The sequence below is a fragment of the Acyrthosiphon pisum genome, chromosome A1 (assembly GCF_005508785.2).
Source record: "Acyrthosiphon pisum isolate AL4f chromosome A1, pea_aphid_22Mar2018_4r6ur, whole genome shotgun sequence".
In the NCBI taxonomy this organism is placed as follows: domain Eukaryota; kingdom Metazoa; phylum Arthropoda; class Insecta; order Hemiptera; family Aphididae; genus Acyrthosiphon; species Acyrthosiphon pisum.
In genome coordinates, this window is record NC_042494.1 from 165,244,121 (window position 1) to 165,264,823 (window position 20,703).

At 32.0% G+C, this 20,703-nt stretch overlaps 1 protein-coding gene across 1 annotated transcript in view; it reads right to left on the minus strand.

The window, feature by feature from the left end:
• Positions 1-4,177: 4,177 nt before the first annotated feature.
• Positions 4,178-20,703, minus strand: part of LOC100568861 — a 72,170-nt gene continuing 55,644 nt past the window's right edge. Inside the window, exons 2-5 of the mRNA XM_003243835.4 lie at positions 13,729-13,829; positions 10,426-10,570; positions 7,123-7,257; positions 4,178-6,978 (exon numbers count right to left, since the gene is read on the minus strand). Of these exons, the coding sequence (XP_003243883.1) occupies positions 6,755-6,978; positions 7,123-7,257; positions 10,426-10,570; positions 13,729-13,829 (605 nt within the window). The 3' untranslated portion in view covers positions 4,178-6,754. The remainder of the gene's footprint in view (positions 6,979-7,122; positions 7,258-10,425; positions 10,571-13,728; positions 13,830-20,703) is intronic.

Below are 20,703 nucleotides of genomic sequence, written 5' to 3' on the forward strand. Positions count from 1 at the left end.
TAAATAATTAATGCAAAGTTTAATAGCAAAATACAATAGAATAGAGGGTATGGTTTAAAAAAATCCCATCACAAGTATAAATATTATTTGTGTAAAATATTATTTCGTATCATTTGACAAGACTAATGACAATAAATCAATACTAAAAATTAAAAATCTAAAATAACAATTAATTTATAACATTTTGTTGTATAACACATAAAATTGTGTTTCAAAATGTTGTAAACCCTATAAAAAAAATCCAAGGGATTACAACTCAATTTATAAGATTAAATACTATATCGCTTAGATTCCTCCCCTCGTGAATTCAGACAACAACCACGAGTCAAGATGATAATAACAGCGCTATCTATGGTTGGATATTTGATATTTTAAACATGTGAGCGAATCACGACGACGTCCCGTTTTCGCGGCTAAATGGCGCTGTCGTATACGATTTTGAAATTATATTTCCAATTTCGGGCTACACGTGGTTTAAAAACAATATGATCATTTCTCATTATCGTGTTGTAAATTTGTGATTTGTACCAGAGTCGCTAAGGTTCTTTTCATAACCCAGATTAGCGGTTTATTTATCTGTGATGCGAACTACTATATTATACTACTAATACAATATCACAGATTCCAATATAGTCTTCATACTTCATATTATAGTGTAGTACGTATAGCAGTCGGTTTAATTCACGGGAGAATTACATGTTATCCAGAAATCGATTACATAGATCATAATATTAATATACTGTACTACATGACGTAGTACGATGTGTACTTATATGGTTTAATGATCCACTTAATACGATAGGTACTACAAATGAATTATATAATAGAACTGAGTATATATTAATGTCAGGAGATAAACCACGGATAAAAACGGACAAAAAGCGTCCAGTTCGAAGTTTGCCGAGACAAGGTGACATGACGCTCAAAAACGGGACGTATCAACGTAGGGTATGGTCACCCTATTTTCCAATTGCCGCAAATTGGATATACATATAGAACTTAGGTTTTGCAAGTGTTCCGTACTTCCGGTGTTTCATTTAAGTTTCAAGCTAAGTTTGTGTATAAAGTACCTATATGGTTTGTTCCAAAAGTCCCGTATCACCCTAATTATCTCCGTGGTTAATCAATACCTACATCAAAATAAGGGGTTTTTCAACAGTCTGCAGTAATCCAGTGGCGTCATCTGAGTTTTATGGTGAGGGTGTGACAACTTTTAAGTTGCAGACCAATTTTTTTTTTAATGCCAGGCTACTTTTTCTTCATCAAAGTAAATAAATGTGTCTTATCCAAGTATATAATATCGTGTATGCTGGTATGCATCATGCATGAATGTATGATGTACGTTAAGTGTTGATTGGTTATATTATATAATTATATAATGTTGTAATGAATTAAAAAATTTGGAAAATTGTAAGTTGGAAAATAAAAAAACGCTTTTAACATGCATATGACATGCCAATAACAGCGATACCTATACGGGCTCTATGGCTATAATAATAAATATTATATATTATATTACCTCCATACACATAAAACAATTATATTGTACGCATTATGGTTTCTATAATATATTTTAACTTTTATATGAATGGGCCATCGCAAGTTTGTACATTTTATGGCAGTTTAAGTCAACTACGTATATTATTATTTATTATACATCTAATATTTTTACCATCAACTTAGTGATCAATAAATTATACATAGTGTATAGTATATACTGTATACCTACTGTATATTACATACAATATACTTAGCCCTTCCCCTCCCCCCTCACTTCATAGATTCGTGGCATCTGTATCCGCCTCTACTAGGTATAGTGTAAATAGGACTTGATGGCATTGGGAAATCCGACTGCGGTGGCGATACGGTTTAAGTGTAAAGTGTATTTGGGTTGAATCGTATCACGGTTTAAGTGTGTTTGGGTCAGGTCGTATCTCGTGTTGAGTGCAATTATTAAGTTTGGTGTAATTCGCTCGCGGACAAACCAAGCTTTGGCTGAATACGGCGCTCCGGTTCATGTGGGTGGTTTTTTCTATGTCAAAAAGTGTAACGCTGTACTGACTCTTCTTATTGTGAGGTTATGTGCAACATATTTTATTATTAGATATTCACATCTCTATGAATTCATTCGGGTAAGTTTTTCTTTAATTGCATAAGTATTTTAGATTCTAGGCGGAGCGAGGGATCTAGTGGTTACCTATACAATGGTGTTTATTTTTTTTGTAAAAATACTTAGGCTGAAAAAACCTTACCCGAATGAATTCCGATCCCAAAGATCTGTCATAAAAATGTGAGTCTACTATCTAATAATAAAATATGGTATAAAAAAAAATATGGTACTTAAATATTTGAAGGTATACGCCTATATCAACCATTCGACACGAAATTTCTCACTTTTCGTTCCAACGTTGGCTGTAACGGTAGGTAACGATTCCAAAAATTTGCAGTATCGTTATGAAGACGTATACCCGCATGCGTTGTCTCCGTCTTACAAATGTACAACATACCAAAAAACTGTTTTGCGCGGGATAGAACCACTCTCTCGGTTTTTATAGTAGTATTACCAAAATTCCACGACGCACAGGGAACAACTTTATCTGTCTCGTAGCGTTTTTATTTTGTTGATAGCATCTACCAATCATATTTAATAATTAAATGAAAAAAACAAAAAAAAATCCTAATGTCCTCAAACTGATAATTTTAATTTTATTTATGTTATCCAAATAATAAAAACGGTACGACAGTGTTGTCTCCGCCTTACAAGTGCGTAACATAGCAAATTCTACGCTCGACAGAACTCCGTTATTTTTAAAATTAGAGTGAATTGACCTCTAATAAAATCTAAAGGTAAGATTATTATCTAGGCAACCTCATAGGCTTTTTATTATAATTTAATTTTAAAGCGAGTTATGAGTATTTTAAAATAGTAAATTGTTTGTACATCTTAAAATATTCATAACTCACTTTAAAATTAAAATATAGTAAAAATCCCATTATGTTGTCTAGATAATAATCTTACCTTTAGATTTTATAAGAGGTCAATTCACTCTAATTTTCAACCCAACGGAGCTACACGTTTTCTACTGAGCATACAATTTGCCATGTTACGCACTTGTAAGACGGAGACAACACGTCATGCGGTTATCACTTTATCACTTCCTCTTAAGATTTTATTAAGTGCTACCATTGGGTATATATTATATATTGTATACATATTGCTACACACGCGATTCCACGCATGGTTTTTAATGCAACGTTGCCGTCACATTTGTTTGCTCTCGTTATTGTGAATTATAATTTATAATATGTGTACATTTATTATATTATAATTTATTATAATTTAAAAGTAAAAAGTACTAAAGGCCATGAGAACCAAAGTGTCAAGTATATTTATTATGTATGGAATTGAAGCGTATATAATTTTTAGATTTATTCATTTGTATCATTAATTGTTATGAAATAATAGTAAGTTGCTGTAATATAATTTAAATGTAATGTTTTTTTTCTTGGAAATAATGTCATCGTACGAAAAAAACTCGATGTCTTAGTATCGAGTTAAAAAAAATGTCCTACAATATCTTTTTTAAAATCACGTTTTTTCCTAAAGTGTTGTTAAAACGATATGTACTTCACAATAATAATATAATATTGTCAACATCTCATTAATAATAATATTAAACAAATAAACAATATTATATAATAATTATATGTTTTGTTTAGGCATATTTTTTGGTATAGCAACGTTGCATTTAAAACCATGCGAAATCGTGTATTTTGTGTAGTAGTCGTGTTGCAGCCGGCTGTTCTGCACTATCGTTGGTTATATTTTTCTATAGGACTTCGTAATAATGGTTTTGATATCTAATATCATTGATATTATAATAATATTTTCAATAATAATAACATTATCAGCACGCGGCGTTCTAGATAGGCAGTCTTAGCTACAATACAATCGTGGTTCAATTTTATTGTTATAGGTACCTCATAATATTATTGTCATGTGCTTCAACTCTTATTGCCTTATAGCATCCATACCCAAAGTTGCTGAAATATAAGTTAGACGTAATAAAAACAATGACATTTAACTTATATGTACTGCAGTAGGTATATATTAATGTTATTATGTATTTCATAGACGATCAAGCAAGTGTAAAAAACAAAAAAAAAAAACAATGAATATTAAATTATTAGACGACAATATAATTGATGTCTCCACGTTATTTTAATAACAGTAGTATAATCGAGGTGAATAGCAAGGTTTATAATGTATAATAATATTTATTGAAAACATGTAACATAAAATAACCGGCAATGTACTATGCTAATAATTGGTAAATTATATAAAATATAAATATTCAGATTACGCACACATTATATTATTTCCATAATTTTGGTAAGTAAGGTTACCTATTACATTTTTATTTATTAGAAATACTATGATATCTTAATGTAGATATGTATTATAATAGGTATGTATACAAATCTAAGTATACCGATTATGACTACAGATATGAGGTACTTAAATTATAATTTAGTATAAGATAATATTAATTATAATAATAGTAATTTCTAATTATTTAACAATATTTAAAAAGGGTAATTATACAAATGTATGTTTAATGAAAGAGTCATAGAAGTTTAAAAAATTTAAATTCAGACGATAAAAAATGTATTTTTGCAAGAGAGAAGTTATGTATTAATATAGAGTTTTCTTTACGGTGGTTTTGGACTTGAAATCCTTTCGTCTGAGTGAAAATTTTACTTATTTAATCATGAATAGTTAATAAGGATGCCTACACTAAAATAACTTATGAGTAATAACAAATAAAATTGTTATTCTACTTATAACTTATCATAATATAAAAAAAATCATTCGTTCATTTGTAAAATGGAAAATAATAATGATATTGTGAAACACACAGATAATACATACTTACTAAAAAACGATATAAAATATATTAATTGATAGTTTAAACTTTAAAATATTTAATTAATTCATAATTAATAATCGTTGTAATAGTCAGATACTATCGTTTGTATATGAAAATTTACAATATATTTTGTAAAAATAAAAAACATATGTACATACATTTGGGTTATTAAACACAATAAGTAGGTAGCTACTATAATATAGGCATTTACATTATTATAATTTGTTTATCATAATATTGTGGTCTGTTGACGTGGTCGAGATAAGTTATTGTGTTGTAATGAAAAACAGTATGGTGACAGAAAGATCGGGTCGCTCAAGATAAAATGTACAATTTAATATGGCACCTATACTACAACTATTGAACGGAGGGCTATATATTATAATGCCGGATAATCGATAAGTCGGACATCACACGTATGTACAGTTAAATGGGAGATCGATAATTTAACGGGATGATCATTATGTATAATTTTTAAAATTAAGAAAAACAAAGCTGAATAAGGTATTCCAAAAAATGGCTGATCCAAAAAACCGAATCGCTAATGTTTTATGCAACTCCCTATTGTACTATACGTCTATAACCTATGAATATGTTAAACTTTCTTTCAGTTTCAATACAATATGATATGGGCAACGAAACAACGACATTAGAACATTACTTATTATGTACAGGTTATTATTATTATATCACACAATGTCTACGGCATAATATAAATTATAGGTACCTAATTATATTACGTCTGAACCAGATTACCGCGATATCCTAGGCGACTTTGTCATTCTTTCATACACTCCGCATATTGAAATGGTATATTTTTTATCGGCTTCAAATTGTCGTTTTTTTATGGATGTAAAAATAAAAAAATTAATATAACACCATTAACAACATTATTGTTTTTACATAAACTGCGAGTTCTGCAAGCATAGGCGCAATTCCAATTTTTGACTTTGGGGGGGGGGGGGGGGGGGCTGAATATATTAAAGGCAAGCAGACCATTGCAATATAGCAATTTAAAATTGTATGTCCTAGGTTTTTGGGGGGAACTACGGCTAAGTTTGGGGGGCTTAGCCCTCAAGCCTCCCCAATTTGCGCCTATGTCTGCAAGGCATATATAGGTTGCAGAAGATCATTATTTCCGACATTCAGTTTCCAATGTACCTGTCACGTGATATACCACCTACTATAATAGGTAATAATAGTGCGTATACGATACCTCATATTAAATGTTTAATGTACAAGAATATCATATTATATTAATTTGTTGAATAAAAAGTAGCAAGACGAGCACTGTTTGTGGTAATTGGGTTTAAGATTTCGAATGAAATTTAAATTAATTTTGATTTCTGTTATCGGGCATTAGCATTAACGACGAAACCACGAATTTCGCCGGGGAACTCGTCTTCATATGTCCAGGTGAGGGAATTTTTATTTTTAAACGGTCACAGCTCTTATTTTTATTTATTGCGGGGATTTCTTACTTATATTACTCTGTAGGTGAAAAAGTTAATTACTCATTGTTAAAAATGAAATAATAATGAAAAAAAACAAACCATATACCTACTAGCTATAATACTTCGTATGCGTAAACTCAAATCGAAAACACTGAGACGAAAAACCATAACTGTTTTGAGTAAATAATAAGGGCATAATATTATAATCATTATTATTATATAGACGTTTTGGCGGGCATTATAATATATGGTAGTATAATAATATTATTATAACTTTTTTCGTAAAACAAAACGCATATTAATCGCAAAAAACGCATCATTTAATATCAATAATTTTCTCTCTCTCTCTCGCTCCACCTACGGTTTCCATCAAACGACGTTGACGGCAAACATGTCCATGTTGAAATTTCCGTTGTTCTGATCACCGCCGCTATTGCCGTAGAAATCCGGTTCGGAAGTGTCTTCGTCGGTCAACGAATTCAACGTTATGCAGTCCTTCGGGCTGCACGCGATCTGCGAGTTTTGGCCGCACTGGCATTCCAGACAGGATCCCGCGTCCCTCGGCAAAACACTGCCCGGCTTATATCTGACACCTGCGGATGAAACAGATTCGATATCACGAACAACAATTATTCAACAGGTATTAGGTAATAATAACTATTATTCGATCGGAATAACAATAACAGATCGACGCGATCTGCATTGTCGCTGTGGCGTTATAATATATTATTGTTTACCCATAACGAGGCAAAACGGCTCGGCGTCTTCGTTGGGTGTCACGGCGGTTGTCTGCGAAACGTCCGAGGGGCTCGAGTGCGGTACAAAGTTTGTCGATTTCGAACTCGCATCGATTTCGAAGGTAGTCGAAATTACTGAAAAATAATAAATTTTAAAACATTATTCAAAGCGAGATGTGTGTACACAAAGTTATATAGACGTTTCTCGCGATTGTACCTTTAGAATGTCAAACGTAAACCGTTTTTACTTTTTATTGTAACCTTACATTCAGTGGCACACCAGGGAGGTAGTTGGGGGGCTATACATTGTCCGATAAGTCACCTTACTTGTGACTTTGGTATTAAATTCATTTAAATGTAGTATTAGTTATAACACCCCTCCCTCCCACCATTGAAAATTCCTGGGCACGCCCCTGCTTACATTATTTTACATATAAATAGGTGAATAGTGTCTAATAGAGATAAAGAGTAACCATATTAACATGTAAGATGGGGCGTCACCGTTTTCGGCCAAAATGTACCCTTCCATTTTCGGCCAAAACATATTGTTCCTTTTACAATTATAACAACTGAACTTAAAAATTTTCATATTTTACTAAATATGATTGTATCCAAAAATGTAAATTTTTAAATAGATATTCTCACATAAAACCGAGTGAAAAAATAATAAAATAAAACAATTGGCAATAAAATGGTTTAACATATTATTAGCTTAGTCAAATAAATTAATAATTCATTTTTGTTTGAAAAATGTTATTATTTTTACTACCTTTACTCTTCAACGTAAGCTTAATTTTCTTCATAGTTGGTTATATTTTACTACCATAATTATTATTATATACCTTCATATTATGTTACCTTCTGGTTATTGATTACTGCAGGACACGGATAAGGGTATGTGATCGTATATTTCTATTGTCAACCCTCGTACAATAAACTCATTCATTTTAAAAAATATGTACACTTTAAGACTATGCGTGTTAATTACAGGACAAAAAACGAATATGTTTATAATTCAGATATCAAAGCACTCCAAGTATGTCATAATGCAATGAAAATTGTCGCGGTAACATTCACATAGGTATAGTACTTACCAAGGCTGGGCAAGTTAATGATTTTTTTTAACTCAGTTAAGTTAAGTTAATATGCACCAATAACAAAAAGTTAAAAGTTAAAAGTTAAAAACTATAGGTTAACTCAGTTAAGTTAAAAGTTAATACACACTCTTTGTTAACTTTTTATTCAGTTAAAAAAAAGTTAATTTGTTTATATAACGCTAACATACTTAATTTTTTCCAAACCAAAACTAAATTATAGACTATAGTGTTTATATTTTATACAGTGTTTCCATATTAGTTAAATTCGAATTGTATACATTTTTTACTTTAAACAATTCACGGTAAATATTTTTTGACATGAAAACGAGATATACTGAAGTAGTGAAATATGATAAAATTAAAACAAAATAAATTAACTTAACTTACTTCTTGAAATGAAAAATTAACTCGTTAATTTCACGTTAATTAAAAAAGAAATTTAGTAAGTTAACAGTTAAGTTAATGAAAAGCCAAAATTAACTAGTTAAGTTAAAAAGTTAATATAAAATTAACTTATTAACTTAACTTTAACTTTTTAACTCGTTAATGCCCAGCCTTGGTACTTACCTACTAAATAATTTTCATTTTTTAAAATAAAGATTTCAAAAACGTGGTACGTAGGTAGTATACCGCAGTTAGGTACTATACAGCGTGGACGAGAAAGGAAAAATAATATTATTGTTTGAGATAAAATGTTAAAATTTGTATATTATAATATTCAATTTGTAAATATTACGTCTTTAAATGCACTTAAACCACGCACTCTCCATTCCCACGTCACGTCATTGGTAAAAACACTTCAACACAATATCGGGTATATAGATTATGTGCAGATTACAATAAGTGCATCAAACTGCATATTTAACCCTTCAGCCGCGGATCTCGGTGCACTATGCACCCTGCACGTCCGTGCATTATACACTACGGACGAGACCGATACAGAGACGATGATAATATACTATATAAAAGATTTTAATCCCAATAATATATACGCACGCAGTTATCACTATCATCGCTACATTATTTACATGTACATAATAATGACGGTTATTTTTTTTAACGTCCTCCCCTCCCCCCTCATATACACCGGGCTTTTGTTCTGTCTGATTATTTATTGTCTTTAGGTTATAGTGCGTTTTACCGTGCACGTATTATACCTATATTATACTGCACCCACACACACACTCACGTATACTTTTTAGGTGTATAGAATTGTTTTAACTCGTAAATATTGCAAATGTCAAGCCGTTGTATTTATATACCTTTACCACTGTATGCAGACAAAAGCTTTGTAAAAACATTAAAAAAAAAATAACGGACAGGACGCGGATATGGATACTGCTGCCGCTTCGCTCTCCACCGTGCGTACCTAATCCGTACACATATGTTGGAGTGTATATGGTTGTATAATATTTATATACATTTTATACATTTGAAAGCAATAATAAATCACTGCACATTACGAAAACGATTCAGCGCGGAGCTCGATTTACTACATAATATTATACTATATAGTGTCAACACGGGACGTTTTACAAAAAATATATAAGTGCTACTTGTTAAGATTTTCGAAACGTATTATAATATATAGTTATTGCTTATAAGTTATAACTCATCATAACTGACGGATGGTGTTGGGAAGTTTTAGGACAAAATATATATAATATTAGATTGTAGGAACGAGCTAAGTGTAAAATATGTGTGAAGAAAACGAGTGGTTGGAAAACAAATTCGCAAAGTACCTGTTTAATGAAAAAATATCAAATTTAAAATAGTGGCCTTTGAATATCTTATAACGAAATTGCAGCAGTATATAATAATATAGTATACTATACCGATGGCACGTGTTTGATATTGCGAATGTTAAAAAATGAAGAAAACAAACGAAAACTACCCACAGACATATACTCTATTGCTGCAGTTCTATTGAATCGTACACTTTGCACCAGTAAACCATACAGGTATACGGGTGATAAATTATAATGTCAAACGGTCGTCCGAAAACAGATTTGTAAATTGTTTTTTTTTCTTTTTTTAGTATCCAAAACCAACGGACGTGATCCCCGCGTATCTATATAGCATATATATATATATATAGTTTGTACGTGTAGGTTTCAATACACGTATGTCGTATATATACATATATTATTCATTTATAGACCACCCACGCATTGAAACGTCTTTCTATTGTTATATATTATATTACTGTTTGTCGTCGTGGACGTGGATTGCGGTTCGCTGTCGATCTCTTCGTCCATTGTATCTGCAGGGGCTGTGTCGTCGCATTGCCAATAGCAAAATATCTGCCCGTCGATGCAAATGCACGCCTTACAGTGGTCGGTAAACAGTATCTGTCGAAACACAAACACGGTCATTGTTATTATAATGATATAGGTGTCAGGTGATAATATTATTATGTATATTTTGTACTATTGTACATTCGTCCGAACGCATGTCAGAGTTTCTTATCAAACGGAACAGGTATACACGCGTAACAGGGAAAAAACAATACAATATTAAATAAAAGCTGGCTATAGGTACCCATTCTATAGACGTTTTGTTTTGGCTAAATTATGCTATATTATAGTATAAACGTTCAGTTACGGATGATGTCGAATTGTGTGTAAAGTCGACATTTCCCGATCGTCGCTGGGTAATGTCAATCATAATACGAACGTTATAATATTGTCGATCATACTCGGGCAATGTTATAAAAAATTATAAACAAATTGCGTGCCTATAAAATAACTACGTAGGTATTTTACAATATTATATTGTCAGTCGATTTCTGAAATAAGGCAATTGAAAAATATGACATTACGTATAATATACATTGACATATTATCGTAGATTGCCCCGTTGTTAATAATAAGTAGTAACTAATTGAAACAAATTCATATACAGACCTTAGATTGAATAAATCGAAAGACTATTTAAAACGAAATGCGGAAAAAATGAAATCCAGATCAATTATAAAATATAAATGCTGCAAAAATAGGTGACACTGTTAGTTTCGGTACCTAATGCAGACAGAGGTACAATCTGATCAAAAAATGTTTTTATTTGTTGTAATTTATATTAAAAACTAAGAATATTATAAATCAGGAAATATAAACGGTACATCACCACAGATTTACTCAAACAACTGATTAACTGTAAGTAGTTCGGAAGCTGTGTTATAAAAATCGAAAATGTCATTAATAATTTAATAAAATCTTAGAGAGAAATAGCTAATGTGAAATCTTTCAATGGGGATCAGGGGTATAAAAAATGCTTATGTAAAACAAAATGTGATACAAGTACAATATGTAAATATTAAGCCACTGGCGTATTATGTATAATTTGAGGCGTCATAATGGCTTAACATGTAACAACAAGTAGATAGTTATAATTTTTTTTTGCTCTGCTCTGGCCATTAAGGTCTTTTGCAGCTTTTATTATAAGTTCCTACATTTGTTATGGTCTATTTCAGTCTCAAGTTTTGTTGTTTCGTCTACCATTTTCATGCTTTCATTAATTACCGCAGCTAGTTATACGTTTTAAATAATAATGATAATATTATTTTAACAGTTAAAAAATCACCACACTAAAACATAAACATAAAAATAATAAATTTCTTTCTTTTTTTTGCAAAGTTAATATTACCCCGAGGCCCGAAGATGCTTGGGTTATGTCGACATTACTCGGGTAAACTCCAAATTACTCAAAGTGTAACATAAACTACAGACAGGGTATAATGTTGTACTTGTACATGCAGGGTAATGTCGGGTTTACCCGGGTAATAACGTCATTACCCGGGTATCGGACATTGCCCGTAACATATATACCTGTCGAGTTTCGATAACCCGACTCCCAATTTTTATTATTACTCAAAAACTTCGATAACTCGAATCTTTTTCTTTTCTCTTATTGACAATTCTTAAACCGTACTATACGGTATAATATTATAATATTATACACTCGATAGTTAATGGTGTAAAACTCAATACCTCGAGAAATACTCGAGTCGAATTAATTTGTATCAGCATTCGAAATTTGAATGACTTGGCTGTACATGAATTTAGTTTCAAACAAACAGTACACCTACACTATGAATGCTGAATTTATTATGATCGCCTTTGTGCGTAATATTATATTTATATTTACATATTACTGCTGAATTTATGATCGCCTTCGTACGTAATATTAGATTTATATTTACATATTGCGTTCGTATATATATATATATATATATATGCTATTTAATTATTTAATATTAATATAATATGTACCATATATTATGTAAATATTATATGGTCTAACTGCTGCAGTCCACGCCCTTTGATTGCGTAATCAAATTCTGTTTTGGGTAGGGAGTGGTTGTGCTGCCAGACAATTTGCCACTCATGTAGAATATAATTTTATGGATGATCGATAAATATTAAAAATTAAAGACGATGGGTGTCCGCATCGCCACAGCCTGCAGCGGTCGTAACTAATTTTGCAATCGTCTGACGTGCTAATTTTGCATCCACAATGAGGGGAATAGGTAAATCGAGATGAGGTACGATGTTCGGGAATCGCGAAAAGGAAATTTGAAATTGATTAAGCAAAGAATGTAGTACACGGGTCGCGGGAAATCGAATTTACCGGTAATTTAGAAATTGTTAATTTACTGTATGCCTGCGGTCGTTTAAGGGTGCAGTCTCGATCTGGTTGGCAACGGCCAAAGGTATTATAGTTTAGTGTCGAGCGTTTATATATCATAAACACTATGACAAACACGATATTATATAATATTAAATAGGAACTGACGAAGGCGCGACAAGGGCCTTAGAGCGAGAGTGTTGGGAGACTTGATCCGTCGTAAAAATTATTTAGGTTATACGTATTATAGGCATAATATACCGATGGCCCACCCAAAATGATTAGAAAACTAAACTTATTTCGGTGATATGAAATCGAATGAAAAACGTCAAAAATCATACTATTCTAGTAAAATACCAGGTAGCATTTCTTTTTATGAAAAACATTCTCCGTAGGTAGTACCTACTACTGCTCTAACATTGGTATAATATTATATAGTATTATGGATATATTAGGTAGTAGGTATACCTATTGATATTATGTACATTATGTACGGCGGTATAATATTATTGTACCTTATACGCGTAACCTAACACAACGTACGATGTTTTATGTATAATACCATACATCTATAGCCATATAATTTAGGTATACATAAAGTCGTATACAAAAAGCGATTATATATACCATTAATCGCGCAAATTGTATATACCGTCACGCCGAAATGCTGCGGCAGGTGTGTATACAACAAATAGTACAAAGTATAATAATATATTATTTAGTGCACAGTTAAACTATTATTTAAGTTCGTACGCACATCGAATCAAAAATAATATGCATCCAGCTACGTTTCGCTGCGAACGGCGTGGCGGCCCATCGCCGTTATATACGTCTTATAAATTAATTTACGGCTGTAATAAAATGTTAAAATAGCACACTGTACCTTTTGACTGTGATTATAAAGCACTCCTGAAACTGTACACTGTTTTGTCCCTAGTGGGTTGGAGAACACGGCGTCGTTTAAGTTCCGTATGTTGTACGGGGCTGAAAAACGGATAATATTAAATTAATTAAAATAACAGTTGTAGGTTTACACAATAAATTAAGTAGGTAACAATATCAATTAATAATATATATATATATATATATATACGACAAATAATTACAATATTTTATCCGCAACGCGCCGGGCGCAACGCCACCACAATAATATTATTATATAAGTATAATACTATAGATTAATGACAAAAATAATTTGTAGGGACAAAGGTCGACTTATACCGCCGCCAAACCCCATAAGGGCGGCGGCCATTATTATTTGGTGTCCCCACCGTCTATTACTTATACGCAGCGTAAGCAAAACCACATTCGGCGTGTGCTCTGCAGTGTTCTACAATTCTGCATATTATATAGTTTGAACTAAGCTCGGATAATCATAACTTATTTTTTTTATATTTATTGCATACGATTATATTTGAAGCGAAATTTCAACGTCGGACATATCAGCTGGTAGGCATAGGGCACATTATACTTTAAGATGGGTAGCCATTGTTGTAGGATGATTGAAAAATCACTCCCGCGTGATAATAATGACTAATAAGTACCAGCTGTCATATTATGGTATGCGGTTTACCGGCAAACAAAAAATTATAATTTTAAAAGAAATAAAAAATTCTTTAAAACAGGACAGTATCATTGCATAAAAAAAAAATAAAAAGTTGTTTAACATCCCTGTCGTTTGCAATGTAATGCTCTTATTTCTTTGCCCCTTTTTTAACGTATGTATATAAATTTATTTCACTTCCACATTTATTACATTGCGCATTTTCATTGTTCACCAAAACAATTTTTATTAATTAAAAAATTGTGTTTGATTCATCACTAAGTACCTATAGGTAGGTAAACAGGAAAAAAAAATATTTTCCAAAACTAAATTATGCACAACCTATTTGGCAATTGCGACTATAGTTTCGAATTACCAACACATTAATTAAATTATTTCATTACACGCGTTATATATTAATATATAGTAGAGGTGTGGAAAACTATTTCGCAGAAAATGTACTCGGTACATACCTAGCTATGTCAAAGTTGCAGGGTGTCGAAAGATGGTGGTTTCTGTATACTCTGTTACAAGAGGTCGGTAATGGTAAAGTTTTGTAGGTATTTGCAATTTAATTTGAATTTTGAAATTGCACAGTAAACACTCACGTGATGTATGTAGTAATTACAGAACACTATGGAAAAATTTCAAATGTTTGTCGTTTAGCACTCGTCTTGTTATGCTTGCCTCAGTAGTCAGTGCTGGATGTTGTAGTGGTGAACATTATGTGTTGTGTAATATTATTAATACAAATTTGAAAGCAATGATTTATTGTCATTGCGTTAGAAATCTGAACATGTTGTACATCAAAAAATAGTCTATTAACAAAATATTGTTTGGATACCGTATAAAAATAGACCATACATAAAAAATACTATTCAAGACCTTATTCAAAGTGTTAATAGAAAAATGTATCATTGTAATAACCACTCGCTAGGAATTTGAAAAAATGTGAACGTGCCTTTTGATACTTTAATTATATCCCTGGAAAGTATTTTATTTTTTTTATTTGCAGAGTTATAGATTTAATTATATTATAAAGATATAGATTTTTATGAAAGTAGTAGGTACGAGGTACCTATATGTTGTTATTTCTTAAACGACGCAAAATACTCATAATTAAATCAAATAAACGTAAAAGAAAATTTATTTATGAAATAACACGGGGATTTAAAACAAAAACGTATTAAGGACGTTGAGTGATTGAGTGCATATATATATCTTATCTTGAAAGCTTCTGTGATGAACAATCGCATTACTATTCTTGGTAGAGCTTAGCCTAACTAAAAATGGTCAAGATTTAAAAAAAAGTGTGCATAAAAAAATTTTAAATCCATAGATAATTATAGGATGAACAATTAATAATCAAATGTTGTGACGAGCGTACAAATTTACAAAATAAATTACACTGATGGTTTGTTATAAATTATTCTGGATTGCAAATACATTTTCGAGGAAATTATAAACTTATGTCCGAGCAAAATCTAATAAAAAGTTTAAAAATAACTAACAAGATTAAAAACAAATCAAGAATATTATAATTAAATTCAATAATAAATTTACCATTTCACAAAATTGTGTTTTTTGTGTCTACCATCTATCCGCTATCGCATACTGTCTTTATTCTCAAATAAAATTGAAAATGTTACAAAAAATATAAACCAATATTATTTTTAAGAAAAAAAATTTGCAATATTTTGCATACCTATTCGTGAAACGATATTTTTGATATTTCTTTTAAGCGGATCGTTAAATCATCATAAATGATGTGTTTAATTTTTGTTTGTTACTAAGTAGGTTTTGGAACAGAAAATTTGCTTTAATTTTTATTGCTGAGGGTTAGGTTAGCAGAAAACTTGACGCAGTTGCGGTACTTAAGCGGGGTAAAAACCAGTAAAATCCCTTTTATTAATAAGTGAGAAATTCCCATAAAAACAGTGGGTAAACGAGAATTTTTACTCAACAACAGCTATCGACTACATGGATTTTATTATTTCGTTATAATCGAGAAAGGATAACAGGATTAAAAGGATCATTAGAGTGCTAGAATTAGTAGAATTATTATATAGGTAATTAACGATAGTACATTACAGCTCAATAATAGCTTATTAACCTACATGACTTACTAATTACAAAACGAACGTACCTAATAAAAGAAAATTAAGTACTTATGAAATAATGATTTTCGGGTCTCTACAAATGTATTTGGGTTTATGATGCCCTCGTCATTTAGACCACTGATCGGCGTCATTAGCAATTGTTTAAATATTACTCCGCAGAGTTTTTCGTGTGAGTGTCATTTTTAGTAGGTATCTTTATGCGCAGGGATACCAATATTTTTTACTTATAACTCGCAATTATTTATTTATTTTTATTCCTATTATTGTATTATGATGAATATATTATTTTAGTCTTCCTTAATTTTACTTTTTGCAACGGTCATCCGTTAATCATAACACGAGTCAGCACAATATTATATACATTGCTGGAAGTAACTATCGCAGTTATATATGCAAAGCGCCACGAAGCACAAACAAGTAGTGGCGAGTGCGAACGGTTTTGAAAACAAAAGTCACTGCATTTCTACATATTATTATAATTGCAGCGGTATATAACTTTATTTAATGGCACAATTGGAAAGAAGTATCCGAACGTAATTTAAAACGTACAATATATATATACATACAGCCAGATTTATCAGATTATCGATTAGCCAGCCGCGAGGGAGCGAACAACATCCGATTCGATTTACCCGAGTTAATTTCAAGCTGAGCTCGGTTCATTGGGCGAATGACCGGTCTGACCTGTCCTATTTGAAGTTCACGCATTCGCATTTATCCAGCTGACCGCCACGTCGGGGTGTCTGTTTTATGTTATTACATTATACGGGGTGATTCTTTTTCACAACAAGTATACTCATTAGGCACCTTGGTCGATTTCCACGTTTTAATTAAAATATACGCCTATAGTTGTTATGCTGTATCTATATACATGAATAACAAAAAGCGTGAACGTGACATCATAATAATTTTCCCGGGGCTAGCCACTTTGGGATGTCTTTCAATGAAATACTTATATGGTACTTATGAGTTACGAGATATAAAACTACGTATTTTAATGTTGTTAGGATGCTTTGAATGTTGCGATATTTAAATTTTCAAACATTTTACCAATAGTGGCAACGCGAAACGTCAAGACAAATAAATTAATTGATATTCATAAAAATGTTCACTTCGTACTGTCAGATTTAGGTCGCGTGGGTCGTCATTAAAAAATAAATCTAAAAATCAGCTATGAAAAACTAGGTTTTTTTCAAAAATAGGTTTTGTAGGAGATATTGATGTAGATTATATGAGTATAATATATCATTATACTTCATGTCTTGTAAAAACAATTTTTTTCGACAGCTAAAAATTGAATGCAATGAGTCACTGTTAAGTTGAACACGTCTGTTAAACTTGAAAGTATCACCCTGTATGTATACACGCAACTGATATTAATCGTGGACCGGTCGAGGGTTTAAACGCTTTACGACATACACCATATTGTAGCTGCTATGTGTAATCTATATAGGTGCGTATAACATAATACCTTTCCATTTCTCCTTATTTTCCGTCTATAAATCATTTGACGAATATATCGTCGAAATATTCAATATTATTTGGAACCACCACCGCGGTAACTAAACAATACATTTATATACTATCGTATGTATATTATAGTAACTTCATTCGCTATATTAGGTATATTATACCTACTATCTTATACCAATATATTATTATCATTTTCATCTGGCTGGGCTCTATCGAAAACGTGAATCGACGAGATGCCGGCGGCGGCGTAAAGGCGAAATTCGGCGGTGATTTTAATTAGCTTTTTTTTCAAGACGAAAACTGTCTAAAAGTAAATTTACTTCTGGCAAAAAAAACCTGCGACACGGGTACAAAGTGGCGAATAATAAAATCTATTACTGTGTATCTGAGTTTTTCACTCGGTCCAGTCCGGTTAAGGATAAATACACATACATAAACATACAACACTTTTAACTTACCTACGCTGTATAATATATGTATATCTATATATTACCATATTTATGTACCTCAGCGTACCTATAGTTTGCCGATGGTATTAGATTTTTGCCTCTCGTTTCTATGATGTTTCCATACAACGACATATCATATACATATTATTTTAAACGTGGTCGGAGAGTGATAAAAGCCGACGTTAATATTGTGTACGAGTGACAAGCACAAGACAAACAGAAGTTGCATAATATCTTGTTCATTAATAAACATCAGGAGATTATATAATATGTTATAAAAATAAATTATTAATCGCCTTTATAGCACGCGGCTGCCGGATTGTTGAAAAAAAAATAATTTATTAATTTTACTCATGTACATCGTCGTCAGCCTACAAAACTTCAACCAAATATTATTATACTGGCGCGGATAGAATATAATAATATAAGACATTATATATAGTAACGAATTATGTCCTTAAACTTTCAAGAACCCGTTCGAACAACAGTAGTATTTCGGATACAATTTTTTTCTTTTATATACTTCCGGTCAAAACGTTATAGATTACACAAGAGCTTAGTGTTCCTTATTGTATAATTCATAGATAATGCTTACACTGTTTTAATAAAAGCCCTAAATGTTAGGACGCGCTATGTATTTGCGTCAAAATTGATTAATAAATCCTCCGCTGGCGTTTTCTTTTGCTTCAAGAGATTACGTTTGCGCGGCGGGTTTATAACACCATATACACGCCGGAGTGAGAGATATAAAATATATATCAGTTTTTTTTTTCTGACGTAGATCGATTACTATAAAAATAATAATATTATTTCTAGTTAGAGCGGATTAGACACCGGACGAATATAATGGACGTTTCGTTTTGTTACTTTATTTTTCTCCCGTGGTAAAATTCGAAATTGCGTTATAAATATTATATAAAAATACTTTACACTTTTAATAATAATATATAATAATATGATCATTGCAAATAATAAATCATATCTACGGTTAAAATATTATGAGCGGCAGAGAACCTCCGCGGAGTATATTATTATACCATCAAATATATACCCATACCCACAGTTTATATACATGGGTATCTGTATAATAATACAGACGGTATACCGCGATCGCGAAACGCACATATTATAATATTATAATTAATGATCCGGCCGAGGTTTGGTCGATCGATGGTTTTAATGACGAATTATTATATTGGTAAATTACTGGTAATATTACTAATTGTATATTGCTGTGATCAGTATCGGATAGGCGGCGGCTTGCCTAATACGCTGTAATGTAATAATATACATTCATCAAATATTGCACACACCGACTACCCTCCCCCCCCCTCCCGCACTTAGTCTTCTCATATTATAAACGCGTTAATTATTACCTCCGATTTATGTGTGTGTGTGTGTGTGCGCGATGGCAATCGATAGGAAGAACTTTTACAATTCCAAACGTCGGCGGATAATAATTATTAACACAGTCAAACCCGCGAGGAAACTTAATACTATTATTACTATGGGTACGCGTATATAATACGCTGTATGAAAGTACACGTAATTATATTTGCCTATATACTTCGTACGATGCTGCGGAGAATTCAATCGTGTGTATTAAATGCATACCTAGACTTATAGAAATAGACGGAACATTATAGGTACGATAACGTGTGCAATGGTGGAGTTTGTAATTACGAGGATCGGTCGTATGTATTGGCTGTCCTCGGAATCGGTGGCGTTGACAAAGGGGGGGGGGGGTGACTTGGGGGTCGGATCCCTTCCCATTGGATTTGGAGTGGATAATCTTTCATATTGTGGTTGTTGTGAATTTTGAATCAATTCAAATTATATTCATTGTTCCTTATCGTTAAATATTTTACTACCTAAGTAAAAAGTTTTAAGCAAGGGGGGGATTTTCCAATTTTCCCCTCCCATTTAGGTATGACGTTTTCTTTTTTGACACCCCCTTTCAGAAAACATGTCTACGCCACTGCAGTCGGAACAGTGCCATTTCTCGCACTCTTATGATAAAACTCATTCTATCTCTCTCTTAATCTTTTTGGCACGACCACGCCTCCCAGTCCTCGGGACAATTAATGTTCCGTCTATTTCTATAAGTCTATGATTAAATGTATAATATCGACGTGATATGGTATAGGTAGTCCTAAATACGCGTTAATGTTTTTGTGCTTACAGCGCTTGGTCACGCCGTAGCCCGTAGGGGGGGGGGGGCGATACCGCGTAGGTACAGCACTACAGCAGAACCGATACCGATACCGCGGTAT